Here is a 23,493-nt window from a genome sequence, read left to right on the forward strand (position 1 = left end):
TCTTTCTTTCTTTCTTTCTTTCTTTCTTTCTTTCTTTCTTTCTTTCTTTCTTTCTACTTTTTCTCCCTTTTATTCTGCGCCGTGTGGATGAAAGGCTCTTGGTGCTGCAGCCAGGAGTCAGTGCTGTGCCTATGAGGTGGGAGAGCCAACTTCAGGACACTGGTCCACAAGACACCTCCCAGCTCCACGTAATATCAAACGGCAAAAATCTCCCAGAGATCTCCATCTCAACACCAACACCCAGCTACACTCAACGACCAGCAAGCTACAGTTCTGGATACCCTATGCCAGACAACTAGCAAGACAGGAACACAACCCCACCCATTAGCAGAGAGGCTGCCTAAAATCATAGTAAGTCCACAGACACCCCAAAACACACCACCAGATGTGGACATGCCCACCAGAAAGACAAGATCCAGCCTCATCCACCAGAACACAGGCACTAGACCTCTCCACCAGGAAGCCTACACAACCCACTGAACCAACTTTAGCCACTGGGGACAGACACCAAAAACAACGGGAACTACGAATCTGCAGCCTGCAAAAAGGAGACCCCAAACACAGTAAGATAAGCAAAATGAGAAGACAGAAAAACACACAGCAGATGAAGGAGCAAGATAAAAACCCACCAGACCTAACAAATGAAGAGAAAATAGAAAGTCTACCTGAAAAAGAATTCAGAATAATGATGGTAAAGATGATCTAAAATCTTGGAAGTAGAATAGAGAAAATGCAAGAAACATTTAACAAGGCCCTAGAAGAACTAAAGATGAAACAAGCAACGATGAACAACACAATAAATGAAGTTAAAAATACTCTAGATGGGATCAATAGCAGAATAACTGAGGCAGAAGAACGGATAAGTGACCTGGAAGATAAAATAGTGGAAATAACTACTGCAGAGCAGAATAAAGAAAAAAGAATGAAAAGAACTGAGGACAGTCTCAGACACCTCTGGGACAACATTAAATGCACCAACATTCGAATTATAGGAGTTCCAGAAGAAGAAAAGAAAAAGAAAGGGACTGAGAAAATATTTGAAGAGATTATAGTTGAAAACTTCCCTAATATGGGAAAGGAAATAGTTAATCAAGTCCAGGAAGCACAGAGAGTCCCATACAGGATAAATCCAAGGAGAAACATGCCAAGACACATATAAATCAAACTGTCAAAAATTAAATACAAAGAAAACATTAAAAGCAGCAAGGGTAAAACAACAAATAACACACAAGGGAATCCCCATAAGGTTAACAGCTGATCTTTCAGCAGAAACTCTGCAAGCCAGAAGGGACTGGCAGGACATATTTAAAGTGATGAAGGAGAAAACCTACAACCAAGATTACTCTACCCAGCAAGGATCTCATTCAGATTTGATGGAGAAAGTAAAACCTTTACAGACAAGCAAAAGCTGAGAGAGTTCAGCACCACCAAACCAGCTTTACAACAAATGCTGAAGGATCTTCTCTAGGCAAGAAACACAAGTTAAGGAAAAGACCTATAATAACAAACCCAAAACAATTAAGAAAGTGGGAATAGGAACATACATATTGATAATTACCTTAAATGTAAATGGATTAAATGCTCACACCAAAAGACACAGACTGGCTGAATGGATACAAAAACAAGACCCATATATATGCTGTCTACAAGAGACCCACTTCATACCTAGAGACACAGACTGAAAGTGAGGGGATGGAAAAAGATATTCCATGCAAATAGAAACCAAAAGAAAGCTGGAGTAGCAAGTCTCATATCAGACAGAACAGACTTTAAAATAAAGACTAGGGCTTCCCTGGTGGCGCAGTGGTTGGGAGTCCGCCTGCCGATGCAGGGGACACGGGTTCATGCCCTGGTCTGGGAGGATCCCACATGCCGCGGAGCGGCTGGGCCTGTAAGCCATGGCCGCTGGGCCTGTGCGTCTGGAGCCTGTGCTCCACAACGGGAGAGGCCACAATGGTGAGAGGCCCACGTACCAAAAAAAAATAATAATACTAAATAAAATAAAGACTATTAGAAGAGACAAAGAAGGACACTACATAATGATCAAGGGATCGATCCAAGAAAAAGATTTAACAATTGTAAATATTTATGCAACTAACATAGGAGCACCTCAATACATAAGGCAAATACTAACAGCCATAAAAGGGGAAATCGACAGTAACACATTCATAGTAGGGGACTTTAACACCCCACTTTCACCAATGGACAGATCATCCAAAATGAAAATAAATAAGGAAACACAAGCTTTAAATGATACATTAATCAAGATGGACTTAATTGATATTTATAGGACATTCCATCCAAAAACAACAGAATACACATTTTTGTCAAGTGCTCATGGAACATTCTCCAGGATAGATCATATCTTGGGTCACAAATCAAGCCTTGGTAAATTTAAGAGAATTGAAATTGTATCAAGTATCTTTTCTGACCACAACGCTATCAGACTAGATATCAATTACAGGAAAAGATCTGTAAAAAATACAAACACATGGAGGCTAAACAATACACTACTTAATAACGAAGTGATCACTGAAGAAATCAAAGAGGAAATCAAAAAATACCTAGAAACAAATGACAATGGAGACACGACAACCCAAAACCTATGGGATGCAGCAAAAGCAGTTCTAAGAAGGAAGTTTATAGCAATACAATACTACCTTAAGAAACAGGAAACATCTCAAATAAACAACCTAACCTAACAACCTAACCTTGCACCTAGAGAAATGAAATTGAGCTATTTGTAATGAGGTGGATGGACCTAGAGTCTGTCATACAGAGTGAAGTAAGTCAGAAAGAGAAAGACAAATACCGTACGCTGACACATATATATGGAACTTAAGAAAAAAAAATGTCATGAAGAACCTAGGGGTAAGACAGGAATAAAGACACAGACCTACTAGAGAATGGACTTGAGGATATGGGGAGGGGCAAGGGTAAGCTGTGACAAAGCGAGAGAGTGGCATGGACATATATACACTACCAAACGTAAGGTAGATAGCTAGTGGGAAGCAGCCGCATAGCACAGGGAGATCAGCTCGGTGCTTTGTGACCACCTAGAGGGGTGGGATGGGGAGGGTGGAAGGGAGGGAGACGCAAGAGGGAAGAGATATGGGAACACATGTATATGTATAACTGATTCACTTTGTTATAAAGCAGAAACTAACACACCATTGTAAAGCAATTATACTCCAATAAAGATGTTAAAAAAAAAAGATTGTACTATGAAATAGCATGTTTCTAGAAATTATAAAACGTATTTATGTGTGTCACACCACAAAATGTTAATAAAGTTCACAATTGTTTAATTCTTTGTTTTCACTAAAAAATTAAAATTTCAAAGGATAAAAAAAACAATGTATGCATAACCTTATAGCTTCATTAAATGATTTTTAGTGCATTCTTAAATATTTTTTGGAACATAGTGGAGCATAGATAATATAACAAAATTATGTTCAAAGCCTGTGACCTAAACAAAAATGAAATTGTGCATTTAATTATAAGATGCATAAGTATAAAAAGCACCTACATTAATGTTGGTCAGTAGGATATATTTAACCTATAACTATTCTGGAAAGTTGTGTTTTGGTACTAGTCCTTTTGAAGATGAAGAAGTCAATATGGTAATGATACTACCAACTAATTTATTAATTTTATTTTAAATAAAAACATTATTTTTACCTCCGTGGTTTCCCCATAAGCCGCCTGATTTTTCCCCATTCTACTCTTGTTAACTTTCTTGTTTTCAAATTAGGAAAAGATTCCTTTAGACAAACACAGAAGTCATTGTCGCCTTCAAAAAGTGGTCTGTAAAACAGAAATGGTATTTTAATAGTTAATATACAATGTGTTACTTAAGAGCCATAAAATTCAAAATATGCATTCCAATTTTCAACATATTAATCACAAGATGCCAAACTTTCACCTCTACCCAAAACAGGCACAAATTCCAAGTGTTAAAATTAAACTAGATCCTTTGCATTTATGAAACAAATAATGTGTAAAAGTTACTCAAGAAATACTGTCTGTGCTTGAGACTCCAAGAGACACTGATTTTTGTTAAAAATCTCCTATAGGAGTCTATCCTTCCAGAGGTTATCTTGGCATTATCATTATATCTGGTGAGGATAAACAATGTTAGCTACAAAGTATCTTTGTCCCAAAAGTAATATCATCACCAGGGAGTTCTCTTTGAGAGTAAATTCGTTTTAGAAAACTGGGGGACTCCAGAAGGTTAGATTAGTTCTTGGGAAATTGAGGACTCGGATCATACTAGGACACCCTGAGAGCTGTCTTAAGCCTATGAAAAAATTTGTGGACAAAAATAAAACAATTTTATTCATGAGTTTGGGAAACCAGGAACCAGTCTCAGCAATGACACATGAAATGTCTTGGGCTTAAATATGAATGTTCATGAGATTCACAAGGTTCAGAGTACGCAACTGGTGAAAGCAGAGAAAGGAAATAAAGATAAGCAGTCAGCAAAGCAAGCACCACTGACTGGCATGGATTAGATAAGATTAGATTGTGGTGGATGAGAAATCAGAATTTTTCCTCAATAAATTCTGTTGTTGAATAATTGGATTTCACCCAAACCTCTTACTATGTTCTATTTAAACATTTACATATAACTAAAATGCATGAATATCATCCCCCAAATAGAAAGACTCATTAAAATCTTCCTGAATCACTTTTACCATTAATAACTGTTTCTCTACTATTATACTAGCATTTAAAATCTCGAGATTTATAAAACAAGTTCCATTCACTGCAAATAATGGTGCTTTGTTTTTAGGGTATCTCCACTCCACAGTCTTTGTAAATTATAATATTGAGATTATACTTTCATTTGATTTTTTCAGAAAAACATATAACAACTTCTTCCCCAAAAGGGGGAGGAGGGAAGAAAACTATGAAAAATGGAAATGGATCAAACTAGAATGAGGAATAGAAAAAGAAATTCAGGAAAAAAATAGAATCAAAATAGACCTCTAGAAAAGGTTGAGGCTTTGAAAGGTTTTTTTTTTTTTTGCGGTACGCGGGCCTCTAACTGCTGCGGCCTCTCCCGTTGCGGAGCACAGGCTCTGGACACACAGGCTCAGCGGCCATGGCTCACGGGCCCAGCCGCTCTGCGGCATGTGGGATCCTCCCGGACCGGGGCACGAACCTGTGTCCCCTGCATCGGCAGGCGGACTCTCAACCACTGCGCCACCAGGGAAGCCCAGGTTGAGGCTTTTAACATTTGAAAATCTTAAACTTCTGGTTCAAATGATACTTGTGATATGAGCCATGATACATACTTATCTATATTTGAGTAGAACCACTCATATATGCACCACTTATGTGCTTTGGGAAGCTTGAGTAAGTTACGTAATCGAAAACCAATCTTCTGTGAGGCCTTCTTATCTGGTGTTGACATTGTTGCTGTAAATTTCTGTACAATAAAAAAAAGAGATTAATTACAGTTCTATTAAGTAAAAATGAACATCTATAACAGTGAATACATTTGTAAAAAGCCAGATTATGGTAGGTACTCAAAAAGATTCAACAATATACAAAATGAAAATTTTTGTTATTATTTAACAAATATACATTCTGATTATTTCTTACAAAGTTAAAGCCTCCAATTTCATAACATATTTTGACAAGGAGGGTGAAATATTTGCCCCTGCCATGTTTGCACTACAGTGTAATTTCAATTTAGGTATGTAGGAAGAAGATACTTTTGAAAAATATTTCTAGAGTTCTAGGTCCAGAAAAGACAAGTAAGGACTCTGACAATATTGTGAGAGACAGAGTGAGAGTGAGAGAAAGAACCTGAAGAAAATATCACTCATTTGTATGAACTTTAAAAATGTCTAGAAAGATGTTCTGTACTCATGGATTGGAAGAATATTGTAAAATGTCCATAATACCCAAAGCAATCTACAGATTCAATGCAATCCCTATTAAAATTTCAATGGCATTTTTCACACAGATAGAACAAGCAATACTAAAACTGTTATGAAACTACAAAAAAACCTGAATAGCCAAAGTAATCTTGAGAAAAAAGAACAAAGCTGGAGGCATCATGCTCCCTGATTATAAACTATATTACAAAGCTACAGTAATCAAAACACGATGGGACTAGCATAAAAACAGACACATTAGGGTTTCCCTGGAGGTGCAGTGGTTGAGAGTCCGCCTGCTGATGCAGGGGACGCGGGTTCGTGCCCCGGTCCAGGAAGATCCCACATGCCATGGAGCGGCTGGGCCCGTGAGCCATGGCCGCTGAGCCTGCACATCCGGAGCCTGTGCTCTGCAATGGGAGAGGCCACAACAGTGAGAGGCCCACGTATCACAAAAAAACAAACAAACAAACAAAAAAAACAGACACACTAGAGCAATGGAACAGAATTGAGCCCAGAAATAAATGCACGCATATATGGTTAACTGATATTTGACAAGGTAGCTAAGAATACTCAATGAGGAAAAGACAGTCTCTTCGATAAATGGTGTTGGGAAATGGTTTTCATGTGCAAAAGAATAAAACTGGCTTCCTGTTTTACACCACTCATAAAATTTAACTTAAAATGGATTAAAGCTGTAAATGTAAGACCTGAAACCATAAAATTCCTAGAAGAAAACATAGGGAAAAGTCTCCTTGACACTGGTCTTGGCAATGATTTTTTGGGGATGATACCAAAAGCAAAGGTAACAGAAGCAACAATCAACAAGTGGGACTACATCAAACTAAAAAGCTTCTGCATCGCAAAAGAAACAATCAACAAAATGAAAAGGCAGCCTACAGAATGAGACAAAATGTTTGCAAATCATATATCTGATAAGAAATTAATACCCAAAGTATGTAAGAAACTCATAGAACTCAACAACAAAAAGACAACCTGATTAAATAAATGGGCAGAGACGCTGAATAGACATTTTTCCAAAGAAGACACAAATGGCTAACAGGTACATGAAAAGGTGCTCAACATCACTAATCATCAGACAAATGCCACAGTGAGATATAACCTCACACCTGTTAGAATGGCTATTATCAAAAAGGCAAGAAATAACAAGTGTTGGAGAGCATGTGGAGAAAAGAGAACCCTGTGAACTGTTGCTGGAAATGTAAACCGGTGCAGCCAGTACACAAAACAGTATGGAGGTTCCTCAAAAAATTAAAAACAGAAGTACCACATAATCCAGCAATTCTAACTCTGGGTGTTTATCCAAAGGAAATGAACTATCTCCAAAAGATACATGCAGCCCCATGTTTGTTGCAGTATTATTTACAATAGCCAAGACATGGAAACAACCTATGCATCCACTGACGAATGAAGAAAATGTGGTGTATAAATATATATATAATATTATTCAGCCATAAAAAAGAAGGAAATCTTGCCATTTGTGACAACATGGATAGGCCTTGAGGACATTATGCTAAGTGAAATAAGTCAGACAGAGAAAGACAAACACCATATAATTTTACTTATATGTGTGACCTAAAAAAAAATTACCTCCCTCCCCACAAAAAACCCAACTCAGTAGATACAGAGAACACACTGGTGGTTGCCAAAGACAGGGGTGGGGGGCAAATGAAATGGATAAAGAAAGGTCAAAAGATACAAACCTCCAGTTGTAAAATAAATAAGTCATGAGGATGTAATGTACAGAATGGTGACTATACCATACTGTATACCTGAAAGTTGCTAAGAGAATAAATTTTTAAAGTTCTCATTACAAGAAAAATATTTTTGTAACTATGGTAATGGACGTTAACTATAGTAGACTTACTGTGATGATCATTTCACAATACATACAAATACTGAAATCATCATGTATACCTTAATATAATGTTGTCAATTACATTTCATTTTTTAAAAAGCTTAATAAACACCATCAGAACATCAAAAGAATACAACACAACCAAGTGGAATTCATTCATGTCAAGAAACAAGGATGGGTCAGTATTAGAAAACTATTAATGTAATCTGTCATTATTAATAAATCAAACAATAAAAGTCATATGATCACCTCCACTGATGCTAAAAACACTTGATAAAATTCAATATCCGTTAAAAAAAAACACTTAATGGAATATAAAAGTAGACAAAATGACTAAAAAAACATGATATACCAGAAGTTAAATGATACAACTAAAGTAGTACTTGAAGGGAAATTTAATTCATTGGGTAAATGCTTATATTAGAAAAAAGGAAAAATTTCAAATAAATAACTTATCCTTCCACCTTAAGAAACTAGAGAAAGAAGAAAACTCAAAGCAAGCAGAGGAAGAAAATAATAAAAGTTAGAGCATAAATAATAGAAAGAAAAAATAGAAAACCAATAGAGAAAAATCAATAAAACCAAAAGTTCTTTGAAAAAAAATCAACAAAATTGACAAACCTTTAGCAATACTGACCAAGAAAATAAAAACAGATGAACACTTTCTTAACCTTCAAAACACATTTCTCCCCATTCCAATCGAAAGGTCAGTATCGGACTTCCCTGGTGGCACAGTGGTTAAGAATCCGCCTGCCAATGCAGGGGACAAGGGTTTGAGCCCTGGTCCGGGAAGATCCCACATGCCATGAAGCAACTAAGCCCATGCGCCACAACGACTGAGCCTGCGCTCTAGAGCCCGCGAGCTATAACTACTTAGCCCTCGTGCCACAACTTCTGAAGCCTGTGCGCCTAGAGTCCGTGCTCCGCAACAAGAGAAGCCACCGCAATGAGAAGCCCGCACACTGCAAAGAAGAGTAGCCCCCGCTCGCCACAACTAGAGAAAGCCCGCGTGCAGCAATGAAGACCCAACACAGCCAAAAATAAAATTAATCAATTAATTTTAAAAAAAGGTCAGTATCATATTCAATGTTAAAATTCTAAAAACATTCTCATTAAAGTGAGGAATATGACAAAGATGTTGATTATACCCCTATTTTTTTATTTTTTATTTTTTTTGCGGTACGCAGGCCTCTCACCGCTGTGGCCTCTCCCGCCACAGAGCACAGGTCCCGGACGCGCAGGCCCAGCGGCCATGGCTCACGGGCCCAGCCGCTCCGCGGCATGCGGGATCCTCCCAGACCGGGGCACGAACCCATGTCCCCTGCATCGGCAGGCGGACTCCCAACCACTGCACCACCAGGGAAGCCCTATACCCCTATTTTTGACACTGTTTTGATGGAATTAGCCAATTAAACAAAAGGAATAAAATTGTAAAGGAGAAGACAAAATTACCATTATTTTCAGGTGATATGACTCCCCCAGAAAACTCAAGAAAATCAACTATAACCATTAAAAGGAATAAATTAATAAAGTGGGAGAAAACAAAGTTGTTATACAAAAATCTCTATTTAAAAAAAATCATTATCGACTCAACTGCCCCAGAGCCTGAGGGGAGGGCGAACTCACTGAAGCTGCTGGCTCTGGAGGGGCCCCACCAGCCGAAGCCGCGACAGTCTTTGGGACCCCAGGCCAGTTGTTTCAACAAGTAACTTAAAGACAAAATGGAAAAACAAGGAGGTTTGTGCCTGAGATCATGCTGATGTAAAACCAGGGATGGCTACGTTGTGCCAGCTCATTCATCCTGGGGTAAGCCAGCTGCCATGTCATGAGGATACTCAAGCAGCCCTCAGGAGAGACCCATGTGGCAAGGAACTGAGGCCTCCTACCTACAGCCGCGAAATCAAATTATCAACGCCTGAAGGAGACTGACCAGAGGCCCAAGGACACAGGAAATATCAAGGTCATTACACAAACATCAGCCCCACAGAACCCCTAAAGCCCAGATCCTGAAGAAGCAAAAGAGGAGATAAACTGCCTCAAAAGGGATATTGGTTATGTATACTCCCTGCAAGAGTACATCAAAGGGCTTGTTTCCACTGATGATGCCAAGAGATGCTACAACGGTACTTTAAGTTTTCAATATAATGGAAAATAAACCAAAAAAAACAAAAACAAAAAACCATTATCGGGACTTCCTTGGTGGTGCAGTGGTTAAGAATCCACCTGCCAATGTAGGTGACACAGGTTTGAACCCTGCTCCAGGAAGAGCCCACATGCAGCAGAGCAACTATGCCAGTGCACCACAACTACTGAGCCTGCGCTCTAGAGCCTGTGAGCCACAACTATTGAGCCTGAGTGCCACAACTACTGAAACCCATGCACCTGGAGCCCATGCCCAACAACAAGAGAAGCCACTACAATGAGAAACCCGCACACCGCAACGAGAAGCCCACACACCACAACGAAGAGTAGCCCCTGCTTGCCGCCACTAGAGAAAGCCCATGCACAACAACAAAGACCCAGCACAGCCAAAAATAAATAAATAAATAGATAGATAAATAAATCATTATCTTTTCTATATATCAATGAGAACAAATCAAACAGAAGAAATATCCTGTTTATGACAGCAAAAATAACAAGAACAAAAAGTATTAAACACCTAGGAATATACTTAAGAAATGTGCAAGATTGACATGGAAAAAAATGTTAAAGTCTACTAAGGGGTACTAAGGCTTGAATAAGTAGAACTACAACCAGTTCTTGGATGGGTAGTACCAATGTTACACGTCATAACCCCAAAATTAATTTATAATATTAGTTCAACATCAATGAAAATCCCAACAGAATTTTTTTCCTAGTCAAGTTGATTCTGAAGTTCATATGGAAAAATAAATGTTCAAGTATACTTAGGAAAATCTTAAAAAAGGATAAGCAATAATGTTATATCAGAAATTAAAACACAATATAAAGTCACATTAAAACAATTTGAAGGACTTCCCTGGTGGCACAGTGGTTAAGAGTCCTTCTGCCAATGCAGGGGACATGGGTTCAATCCCTGGTCCGGGAAGATCCCACATGCCGCGGGAACAACTAAGCCCGTGCGCCACAACTACTGAGCCTGCGCTCTAGAGCCCACAAGCCAAAACCACTGAGCCCATGTGCCACAACTACTGAAGCCCGTGTGCCCTAGAGCCCGTGCTCCACAACGAGAAGCTACCACAATGAGAAGTCCACATGCCGCAATGAAGAATAGCCCCCGCTCACCACAACTAGTGGAAAGCCCATGCGCAGCAACGAAGACCCAATGTGGCCAAAAAATAAATTAAAAAAAAAAGTTGACACAAGCACATACAGAGACATGCTAGACATAAAGAGATAGAAAGTCTAGAAATAGGGGTTTCCCTGGTGGCTCAGTGGTTAAGAATCCACCTGCCAATGCAGGGAACATGGGTTCGATCCCTGGTCCAGGAAGATCCCACATGCCACAGAGCAACTAAGCCCATGCCACAACTACTGAGCCGACATGCCACAACTACTGAAGCCCTCGTGCTCTAGGGCCCATGTACCACAACTACCAAAGCCTGTGCTCTGCAACAAGCCACCACAAGGAGAAGCTCACACACCAAAATGAAGAGTAGCCCCCACTAGTAGCCGCAACTAGAAAAAGCCTGCGTGCAGCAACGAAGACCCAACGCAACCATAAAATAACAAACAAACAAACAAAAACTTAAAGAAAAAAAAGAAAGTAACTTGGTCTTCCCCATTTGAATTCTTAAAAAAAAAAAGTCTAGAAATAATCCCAAATATATAGAGGAATACAGCTTGTCATGCAGCAGCATTATAAACCAATGTATAAAAGATGGATTGGGGCTTCCCTGGTGGCGCAGTGGTTGGGAGTCTGCCTGCCGATGCAGGGGACACGGGTTCGTGCCCCGGTCGGGGAAGATCCCACATGCCGCGGAGCAGCTGGGCCCGTGAGCCATGGCCGCTGAGCCTGCACGTCCGGAGCCTGTGCTCCGCAACGGAAGAGGCCACAGCAGTGAAAAGCCCGTGTACCGCAAAAAAAAAAAAAAAAAAAAAAAGGTGGATTGTTCAGTAAATGTTACCCAGGACAAATAAGTAGTCCTCTAGGAAAAAAATTTGGTTGCCGTCTTACCTCATTCTTTACTCCAAAATAAATTCCAGATGGATTGAAGATTTAAACATATTTTTTTAAAAATGAAATAAGAAATATAGAGGGAATTCTAAAACTATAAATGTTAGACTAGGGAAGGTCTTTCTAATCATAAAATCAAAAAGTCATTAAAAGGAAACATAGCTATATTTGACCCTTAGAATTTTTTCAGTCCTCTATGGTGAAAAATATAGAAACAAAGCACAAGACAAACTACAAACCGTGAAAAAAATTATAACCAGTATGAACAGCCAAAGGGCTAATATTCTTAATATATATAAAATTCTTACAGACTAACAAGAAAATGACCAACAATCTAATAAAAAACGGGAGAAAGACAAACAGTTTTGAGCTAAGGAAAGAAAGTTTGTAAACATATATGAAAAGTATCTCACCGTCACTCATAGATGACATGCCAACTAAAACAAGTGAGATGCTATTATGAGATAAGCAAAAATCTAGATGTTTAGTTATATACTGAGTTAGCAAGCATTAGGTAAAATAGGCACTGTGATATATTACTGGTTGAAAGTATAAGCCAGTACAATTTCTTTGGAGAATAATTTGGCACTACTTTAAAAACTTTAAATGTGCATATCCTGTGATCCAGCAATTCCACATTTTAGTCATCTGCCCTAGAAAAACACTTGCAAATTTATACAAATATGTTTGGGATGTTCACTACAGCATTGTTTGTAATAATGAAAACTTAGAAACCACTTGAATGCCGATAAAATAGGAGAATTTATAAATAAATTATGATATAAGATTGACTACTACAAAACAGTAAAAAGAAATGAAATATTGAAGCGTGTCTAACTAAATCAGTCAGCATGGCCAGATCTCAAAAACAGACTTTTGATTTCACTGCAGGGGGCCCGGGTTTGATCCCTGGTCAGGAAACTAAGACCCCTGCAAGCCGCGAGGCAAAAAACCCCAAAAGAACAAACAAACCAAACCAAAACAAAAAAAACACTTTTGAGTGAAAAAATAAATTAAAGAATGATGCCTGATACAATATCATGAAAATAATACTACTAATGTAATTTTAAAACTACATACACCAAACAATACCATATATTTTCTATGAATACATATATAAAGGTTTAGAAGTATTAAAAAGATCTAAAAGGATAATCAAACTACAGTGGTTGGTTACCGGTGGAAGAGGGAAGCAGATCTGGAGGGTGGGTGAAGGTCAAAATTAACTTTTTATTTTTTAGTATAAAACTTTACTTAGGAAAAATTGTAGATTTATAGAAAAGTTGCAAAGATAATACAGAGGTTCCATATGCCCTTCATCCAGCTTTCCCTAATGTTAACGTCTTATATAACCATGGTTTGTCAAAACCAAGAAATTAACATTCGTATAATACTATTAACTAAACCACAGACTTTATTTGGATTTCTCCAGCTTTTCCATTAATGTCCTTTTTTTGTCCCAGAATCCAATTCAGGATACCACATTGTACTTAGAAAATTAACTTTTTAATGTAAAAAAAAATTATATGTCATGAGTCATTTAGCATAAATAATAACCAAATTATTATAAAGCATTATTATCAGAAAGAGTGCTACTTTTATTTCTACTGAGTTATTGACCCAAATTCTAAAATAGCATATTGGTGGCTCATTGCATATAAAACTGTATTAAAGATTCCTGTTGAGTATGAGGAAATATATTCAATCTGTTAGTGGAAATATAAATTATTACAACTTTTATAAATAGATTATTAGGTAGTATCTTGCAAAGTTTAAATACCCTTGTAGCAATTACACTTCTAAGGGTTTATTCAACAAATGGAAAATGGACAGTGACTGCTACTGATTTATTTTGAGATGATGAAAATGTCCTAAAATTGGTTGTGGTGATAGTTGCACACCTCTGTGCATATATTAAAATGACTGAATTGTATGCTTTAAATAGGTAAATTGTATGCTATGTTAACTGTATCTCAATAAAGCTACAACAAAAAAGTAGACCTCTGAAGACAAGCTGCCTGCCATTTAGTATCGGCTTTCACTTATTAGCTTTGTGATCTTGAACAAGAAACTTCTCTGTGGACTTCCCTGGTGGCGCAGTGGTTAAGAATTCACCTGCCAATGCAGGTGACATGGGTTTGAGCCCTGGCCCGGGAATATCCCACATGCCATGGAGCAACTAAGACCGTGTGCCACAACTACTGAGCCTGCACTCTAGAGCCCGAGAGCCACAACTACTGAGCCCACGTGCTACAACTACTGAAGCCCACGGGCCTACAGCCCATGCTCTGCCACAACAGAAGCCACCACAGTGAGAAGCCTGTGCACCACAACATAGAGTAGCCCCCGCTCACTGCAACTAGAGAAAGAAAGCCCACGCGCGGCAGCGAAGACCCAGTGCAGCCAAAAAGAAATACATTTAAAAAAAAAAAAAAAAAACCTTCTCTGTGCCTGTTTTCTCACCTGAAAAATGGGAAATAAGAAAACAGTAACCTAACTCATGGGGGGGTTGAAGATTAAATCAAAGTAATACATATGAAGTGCTTAGAACAGGATCTGGCACATACTGAGTACTGAATAAACGTTGGTTTTTAATAATTTTCCAGCTCTGAATAGTGCTCTTTAAACAAACACACAGATAGAATACACCAGATTTGAGGCTGTGACTAGGAGAGTAAGAGAACAACGCATATCATATAACTGAAGATTGAAAGAACTAGACATGTTAAGACTAGAAAAGAGAAAACTCAGAGGATATAAATTTTTTTCACATAGTTAAAGAAGTCTCACATCATGTCTGTCCTATGTTATATTTGTTCTGTATTGCTCACAAGTAGAAAGGCCTTTGTGAAATAGTCCCAGAAGGAATGATATGCGCCTGGGGAGGAGGGCTTTGGATAGACTTAGGGCAGGATGGTTTCATAGTCACAAAGATCAGAGTTTTCTGTATGTTTGAAAAATTTCCTAGTAAATAGTTGGAGGGAAAAAAAGGAACTTAAAAAAAAATCCACGGGCTTCCCTGGTGGCGCAGTGGTTGAGAGTCCGCCTGCCGATGCAGGGGACACGGGTTCGGGCCCCGGTCCGGGAAGATCCCACATGCCGCGGAGCGGCTGGGCCCGTGAGCCATGGCCGCTGAGCCTGCGCATCCGGAGCCTGTGCTCCACAACGGGAGAGGCCATAAGAGTGAGAGGCCCGCATACCGCCAAAAAAAAAAAAAAAAAAAAAATCCACACCTCTGGAAATTTAAAAAATCTAAACAGCGTTAAAGCATCCAAATTATCCTAATAACACAGCTCTTCTAAAATCAATACAAGAAATAATTGTTGACTATTCTTGTATTCATTCAACCTTGTATCCGACATCTACTGAGCCAAGCAATGCACACTGTGTATTAGTTTCAACTGGGTCAAATTTTTAAATTGAATTTTAGATGCTTATGCACACTTGTCACTGATGTTAAAAAGTTCATATATTTTTGTTCATTTTACAGAGAACGAACATATTTTACTATTTTTTTCATATTTTACTATTTGAAATGATTATAAAGGTATGTAAAAGTTCTTTGGTTTTTTTTTTTTGTTTTTGTCTTTTTTTTGGTAAGGGCATATTGCTGGTAATACCTTTAATTAATTTGATGCCAAATCCTTGGTTGAGAAAATTACCTCTACTGTGATACATCCTACTAGAAAATGTTATAACACTTTTGAAAAAAAAAATGAATGGGAAGTAGGGAATAACTATATCAAAAATTATACATTTCATAGGAGAAAATTATTGTTTTCTTAAAGTTAATATTTCCTTATCTAATTTTCACTCATTGCTTTGATTCTTACATGTCCACTATAATTTTTCTTTAAAAGATGTCAAAAATGAAAAAGGAGATATGATTTCATGCTCTATATTTTCCTCTTTTGGATAAAGGAAGTCTTCAACATACTTCACTCAATGACAAAGTAAAATGAGTTTTCCCCTCTGATTTCCATGCAAACGCCAAGCTGATTCCAATTTGCCAAATCCATTTGCTGAATGTCCACTATCTCCATGCTTAAAAAAAGAGTGTGCATGGGAATTCCCTGGCGATCCAGTGGTTAGGACTCCATGCTTCCACTGCAGGGGGCACAAAATCCTGGTTCAATCCCTGGTCAGGGAACTAAAATCCCACATGCCTTGTGGTGCGGCCAAAAAAAAAAAGAAGAAGAGTGTGCATCTGTAAGACTGAGGACTGGCTTTCTACACTGGCTTAAAGTCCATCAATAAAATAATGCCCTGTTTTAGGTAATTAAAATAGGAGCTGAGCTGAAGTACTGATTTAAAGAACTTGTTACTCAAAATGTCATAGAACAATAAATATAAACTTTATTATACTGAGGGATTGCTCACTTCCTTTCAATGAAACAAAATTTTAGCACACACATACCTGTGGAACCATTGCCACCCTCTGATTTCTTTTAGGTGACCTTGTATTTATTTGTCTGTCATCTTCATCAGAAAAGAGCCGACTTCGTTTTGAATTTCTGAAAGGCTATGATAGAAATTTTTTTATTTAATGAAAAGGCCAAACACGTGCCATTTTTGTTCCAAAACACAATTCTATACTTGGAAAATACAGCTAACTCCGAATTATCAGCAGTATTGAAGGATGAAGAACGGGTAATAAAAAGCACACAAATAATTTCAGATTTTAGAAAGCAGAAAGATACATATGTATGTAATTTGTTTAGAAATGAAACACCTAGCTGTTAATTAAAACTAGAACCCAAGTCTTCTTTGTATAGTACACTGGCAGTCTTGAATGCTGAAGATAGGAAAATTAAGCTCTGGAAATTCTAGTTCTCATTATGTTGGCGCTTGGATTAATACCAACCAGTTGGGTGTTTCACCTGATAGGTCTATTGGATAGGGCTGGGTTGGGACAAAGTTACTAGATCACTTTAGAGAGTAAATCTAAATGTATATAATATTATACTAGATCCGCTGTCAAAAACTGTTGACAAATTTCCATTTGCAAATAAAAATACAAGATACCAATAACAGATACTTAATAAGTGCATGCAGAACTAAAAAATTTTAAGCATCCAAAGTACATCATACACTTAAGAATTTATAATATGAAAAATTTTACAGTCCATCCTAGGTTCAGAGGCTTAATAGGGAAGAACAACAGAAATAATATCCCAATAGCACCCACATCATTTTTCAAATCCTTCTCCCACCCTTCAAGACAGTTCCATGCCTACTTAGAACTGAAGCCGGTGCAGTGGGCTAGCAACATATGGGAAGCATCCAACTGGGTCAAGGCTAGAGGTATGGACCGGTGAAATTAAACCCACTGAGAGTCTCAACACTGCAGAGCCCTGACAGGAAGTCCCTTCTACCCTGCTCCCCTCCTCTGAGCATGGGCAGAGAGGAGGAAGAGAATGATGGTGACAGAAATGATAACAGCGTGGAGAGTCCTGTACACTCACTGTGGCCAGCTGCCCAGGCTACTGACAACTACTGTCTAACCTAGCTCCAGGCTTGTTTCATGATTGACCCCTAAAATTTCCTGGCTACCTGGCTGGGCAGGGGAGGAAGAGGGGCCCCGAAAATTGTTAGTCACGCCAATTATATGCTCATCTCTACTTCCCAGCCCTAAATGCATTTATCCTTGACTTACACAAGATTTCAGTATCCTACCACTTATTTATATATCTTTTTGTAGGGACCAGAGCCAGGTACAATCTTTTTATTAAAAAAAAAATCTATTAAATTATTAAAAATCTATGTTAAAAGTAAGATTTCGGGTTGCTGGAGTTTTTTGGGTTTGCCTATTTAAAGAAACTACAATTACTTAACAAATGCTTAATGATGAACAGATTATCACAGGCTATAGATTATTTATCTAGGTATGATCCAATACTGTTCAATGACACTTAATGACACAAATGCTTGGAGTTGGGGGAAAACCCTTGGAAAATTTTTATAGTGCTGTAAGAATGTGCATGTGACAATAATACAGACAATTTAGCTATCATATTCTAAAGAGTAAGAAAAACTAATTCCTTACCATTTCCACAGCAGAGCCTGTATTCCTGCCTTTCCAAACAGGTGTTTTTTGTAAAGAACTGTACTTTTCATTCCATGTGTTAGATAAGCTTCCCTCTGTAATAAATAATTATTAATGATATTTAAGTTTAGTTCAAAGGATTTCATACTATAAACATGGCCTTTTTAATAACAGCAATATATCTGAAATATTTACGAATACAGAAAAAATATACTGACCATAATAATTTTAGTTTATTACAAATAAAAAAAATCTTTTCTGTATTTTTTTGTCAAACTCGCTAAATAATCTGACAAGGCAATGCTACTTGAAAGTATTACATTTTCATATTAAAACATGTGTGGCTTATTTCATTTTGTTTTTCAATAATTCCTCTATTCTTATTTGCCAAGAACTACCTCAGTACAATCTGACTGAAAGCAGGCAAGGAAAAATGCGAAAAGCTCCTTTAACCTTGAATTTAGAGCATATTTCTGCTTCAACATGTAAAACACCTGATATCCAAAAATGAAATATGTGGGGTTTTTTCCCTTAATTCAAAGAAACGTCTTCAGAGTTGTATGCAACCAGAAAAAATCCGATCAAGTTACCGATTAAGCGTGTTATGAAAATAAAGAAGGCGAGTTTAATGTTTACAAAAAGGATATGTTTATTCAGAGAGAGATATAGAAAACTGGGATGAATACACACAAGATAGTTTTATTTCCTTCTAATTACCTGAAAGCATTTTCTAATTTTTGTATAAAAAATTTATATCACTTCTTTAAAAAGAGAAATGGCTTTAATATTGGGAGAAAAAAATTAGTGGAATACTTTTTCAGACATATATTTTAATAAGTACAAAAGAAAAGAGATGGGATGGGGTTGATCCTGCTAGGCAAATAAATTAGGGTAATCCTGGAAGATAAGTATTCTCAAGCCAGAAGGACTTAACTTGGTAGATCACCAATCCAAAGTATAATACGGTAGCTTTAAAAACTGAAAGCACTAATGAACCTTTGAGAAGATCTACATTGGCTCCAAATTTACTTACCCAGTAGAATCTTGCTCAAGAGGTAAAATCTCAAAATAAATTATATTAAGAGGATAGGTCTAACGTACTTACACAAAGAAACAGAAAGACCAAGGAACATGTCTAACTTTTCCTCAGAAAAAAATACTATCATTCTTTTATTTCAAGAGACTTGCATTACTACTTAGAAGACAAGATTCTTAAGAAACAAACAATTATGTAAAAATACAGCTTAGCCCAGTTGTTTAATAAATGATTTAACTCTAGTAAGAAATGTCTGGAATGTTTAGTTAGAAAGTTCTTTAATCAATAATTCTAGGGGAAGAAAACAAGGGCAGATTCCCCATATGAACTTATTATCACCAGTGAAAACCAATATTTAAAAGCTATAATGAATCATAACTTAGAAAGAAAAGAGAAATACTATATCCAAATAAATTTAATGAAATAAATTCCTAGTTTGTGTCATACCTAAAAGAATCATGCTATGATTCTTACCTTTTAAACTGACAAGGGCTTTCGCTGAAGAGCCTACAATGAAAACAAATCAGTATTACTTCATAATCAAAGTGAGAGAAAAAGAACTTGGTTTAGGGTTAAAAGTGATCCATTTAGTTTTAGTAATGTTGAAGTGACAGTGGAATGTGCAATTAGAAATAACGAGTAGGGCTTCCCTGGTGGCACAGTGGTTGAGAATCCACCTGTCAATGCAGGGGACATGGGTTCGAGCCCTGGTCCGGGAAGATCCCACATGCCACGGAGCAACTAAGCCCGTGCGTCACAACTACTGAGCCTGTGCTCTAGAGCCCGTGAGCCACAACTACTGAGCCCACGTGCTGCAACTACTGAAGCCCGTGTGCCTAGAGCCCGTGCTCCGCAACAAGAGAAGCCACCACAATGAGAAGCCTGCACACTGCAATGAAGAGTAGCCCCCGCTTGCCGCAATTAGAAAAAGCCCGTGCACAGCAACGAAGACCCAACACAGCCAAAAATAAATAAATTAAAATAAATAAATTTATTTAAAAAAAAAAAAGAAGTAACTAGTAGACAATTCAAGCTATTGACCAAAACTCAGACAATGTAAGGAAGAACTGGAGATATTCGGGAGTCTTGTTTGAAGCTGTGAGAACTGGAAACCTTCCCAAGAGAGAAAAATGTAGAAAGAGAGGTAAGAGGAAGAGTAGGGGCAGAAGTGATTTGGGATCCTCATCCAGAAGTGTGCTGGAGAAGGAAAAGAGAAAGGGAATTGACATTTATTGAGGCAAAGATCAGAAGTGGTTATAGAGTGGAGAAAACAGAAAATGGAAATGATCCAGGGACTGTCATAGCAGACAATAAGTCCCTTGGAAGTCTAGAATGCAGGTATGTGCAACACTTAAAGATTCAAGCTGGATTAGGGAGCTGGAGGGGTTCACTGACTAAAACATCAGTGCATATTAGAATAACCAGGAAGCTCCCCATACATGCAGAAACTGTGCGATTAATAAAGGCCCTCAGGGGATTCTGTTGCAGGTACCCCTCAGGCCCATTTCGAGAAACACTGGGCTACAGGTTCTGGTGTAAATAAAGGATAGGATCTATAGGTGAGGGGAAGTAGGAGAATTGATAGGGAAAGAAGTTTTTATGAGAGAGGGGGAGCACTAAATTGAAAATCTCAGAATTGCATAGGTATACTGCAAAGAAGTTCAAGTCATTTGAAAAATAATAAAGTATGATCTCTCTCACTTACATGTGACACCTTAAAAAAAGCAATAAAAGGGAATTCCCTGGCAGTCCAGTGGTTAGAACTCCACACTTTCACTGCCAAGGGCCTGGGTTCAATCCCTGGTCGGGAATTAAGATCCCACAAGCTGCGTGGCATGGCCAAAAAATAATAATAAATTTTTTTTATTTAAAAAAACAAAAAAACCCCACCAAACTCACAGATATGGAGAACAAATTGGTGGTTGTCAGAGGCAGGGGGTGGGGGACAGGCAAAATAGGTGAAGGGGGTCAAAATGTACAAACTTCCAGTTATAAGATAAATAAGTTCTGGGGATGTAATGTAAAGCATGATAACTATAGTTAACAATACTGTATTATATATTTGAAAGTTGCTGAAAGAATAGATCTTAAAAGTTTTCATCACAAGAAAACAAAATTGTAACTGTGTGATTAGTAGTTAGTAAGTAACTAAACTTACTGTGGCAATTGTTTTGCAACATATACAAATATCAAATCATTATGCTGTACACCTAAAACGAATAAAATGTTATATGTTAATTATATCTCAATAAAAGAAAATAAATTAACAGGGGAAAAAAACCTTTCTATGCTTCAAAATAGAAATTATTCACATAATTATTAATGAGCAAAATCTCCCTCTTTAAATTTAAAAAACTGTTTAGAACACCTTTTTTTCTTTTACTACAGTCAACTTATTATTTATCATTCCTCATTTTTAAATTTGTTTTATTTTAGAACCAGCTATTTCTCATCTCAGTTAGAAGCCCTTGTCAGTTAGATGCCCTCTGACATCCGTTTATGTTTAAAAAAATATAATCTAAGACCAGGCAGTAGTGATGTTATTTGAAAGGTTAGCCTTTTACTTACATTGAGAAAAGACAGATTTGTAAGTGGCTTGTTAAAAATGTCTGTCAACATCTGTAAGGAGCCAGTCCAGTATGACATTACACAAAACACAAAAATAAATAAATAAAAGATGATCTCAGGGAATAAAGTAAGATAGAAGAACATGAACTAAGTACAAAAATCAGAGACGACAGATTAATTCTCCTTGGTTTTTAACAAAAGCAGCAATGATTTACAACTCACATAAAGGGACAACAGGCGTTAAATGAGAAGTAACAGATAAAATATCATGGTTCTGGCTATGAAACATTTTTATGTATCTCAGATCTCTAAACCTCAACTGACTTCTCTGCAAGGCAGTATGAGAGGCTTGTTGGACAACCCACCAACATCAAAGCCACTCTTGCTTTCCCCCTACTCTCCTGCCTAGATGTGGAGAATGGTTAACAGGACACGTTAACAGCTTCTGCATGGCAAAGTGAAGTTTAATGACCAAAGGCAGTAAAGTTGTAGGGGGAAAAGTGGGGGAGAGAGCCCATAAAGCCTTGCTAAGAAGCCTCAAAAAATACAACACAACTGGGAAAGCAGCAGTAGTAGACAGGGCACGACGTGTCAGTGTAGCTACCAAGAAAAACATGGTTCATTTGAGAAAAAGTGGTAACCATTCATTCATTCATTCAGTGAATATGTGTAGAGTGCTGCCTGCATCCTGGACCCTGCTCTAGTCACTGCGGGTATGGACAGCACGCAAAACAGACAAAGTCCATGCTCCTGATGCTCTTTACATTCTAGCGAGGGGGAAACACACACACACACACACACACACACACACACACACACACACACATCACGGGACGATAAGCACTACTGGAAAAAAAATAAAGCAGGATAATAAGGATAGGGAATGTGGGGTGGGAGTTGGTGGAGGGAAGACTATTTCTCTATAAGGTGCTCATGATTAGCTTCTCTGAAACGTGATATTTGAGCAGAGGTCTGAAGGAAGAGGTGTGAGTTGTAAGGATATTCATTCCAGCTCCAAGAAGGCAGGGACTGTATCTTGCAGACTCTGATCTACCACCTTTAACCTTCTTCCCTTCTTGAGAGATAGTATAGCATAATGGTTAAGAACACAGATGGAGACTAGCTGTGTTTGAATCTTGGCTCTGCCACTGTCTTACTGTGTTATCTTAAGCAAGTTACTTAACCTCTCTGTGCTACTTATTCTTCTTTTGTAAAATGGGGATTAAATGAGTTAGTATATGTAAAAGTGCTTAGAGAAAAATGCACATAGTACAGGACTAATTTTCAGACCATGCTTATTGTTTGTATTACTTTGATCAATCAAAAAAAAAGATTAGGTTAAGAACATGTATTTTACAGGCAGGTGAATTCAATTAAGTTAGACTCCTGCTTTAACTGGGTATGCTCATTCATTCTATATATATTCACTGAATACCTGCCACAGCACTATTCTAGGGACTGGGGTTAACTCAAGGAAAAGCTAGACAAGGCCTCTGTTCTCAGGGAAGTTTACACTGTAGTGGGAGGAGGCATACAATAAACAAGTATATAAAATGACAGCTACACTGGTGGCAGCTGCTGTAAAGGAAATAACCAAGGGATCGCAGTGTGGGGAGTAACTAACTTTACACAGGGTGGGTAGGGAAGGCTTCTCTGAGGAGGTAACATGTGAAAAGGACTAGCCATGAGAGGACGGGGGGCAAAGCAATGAGTCAGGCTGGTAGAAACAGCAGGTAAAAAAGCCCCGAAGTAGAACATTTAGAATATTCTAGGAAGGGTGGGGGCATTATGTTTGGGAAGTCACTGGCAAGAGAAGGGTGGTTATGAAAAAAAGAACAGAGAAGTAAGCCAGCTGTCATGCATGGAACTGGAACGCAAGCATGAAGAAAAACAGAAATGGCACCTTCTCTGGTGGGGCTT

The 23,493-nt window shown here is 37.9% G+C and overlaps 1 protein-coding gene across 1 annotated transcript in view; it reads right to left on the reverse strand.

Annotated features, from left to right (window-relative positions):
• Positions 1-23,493, reverse strand: part of LIN9 (lin-9 DREAM MuvB core complex component) — a 106,072-nt gene that overhangs the window by 79,417 nt on the left and 3,162 nt on the right. The window contains exons 2-6 of the mRNA XM_029230248.1: positions 19,480-19,512; positions 17,970-18,064; positions 16,341-16,445; positions 5,301-5,434; positions 3,682-3,807 (exon numbers count right to left, since the gene is read on the reverse strand). Of these exons, the coding sequence (XP_029086081.1) occupies positions 3,682-3,807; positions 5,301-5,434; positions 16,341-16,445; positions 17,970-18,064; positions 19,480-19,512 (493 nt within the window). The remainder of the gene's footprint in view (positions 1-3,681; positions 3,808-5,300; positions 5,435-16,340; positions 16,446-17,969; positions 18,065-19,479; positions 19,513-23,493) is intronic.

Source organism: Monodon monoceros, unplaced genomic scaffold, assembly GCF_005190385.1.
Source record: "Monodon monoceros isolate NGI ecotype Baffin Bay Population unplaced genomic scaffold, NGI_Narwhal_1 Super_Scaffold_18, whole genome shotgun sequence".
Taxonomy (NCBI): domain Eukaryota; kingdom Metazoa; phylum Chordata; class Mammalia; order Artiodactyla; family Monodontidae; genus Monodon; species Monodon monoceros.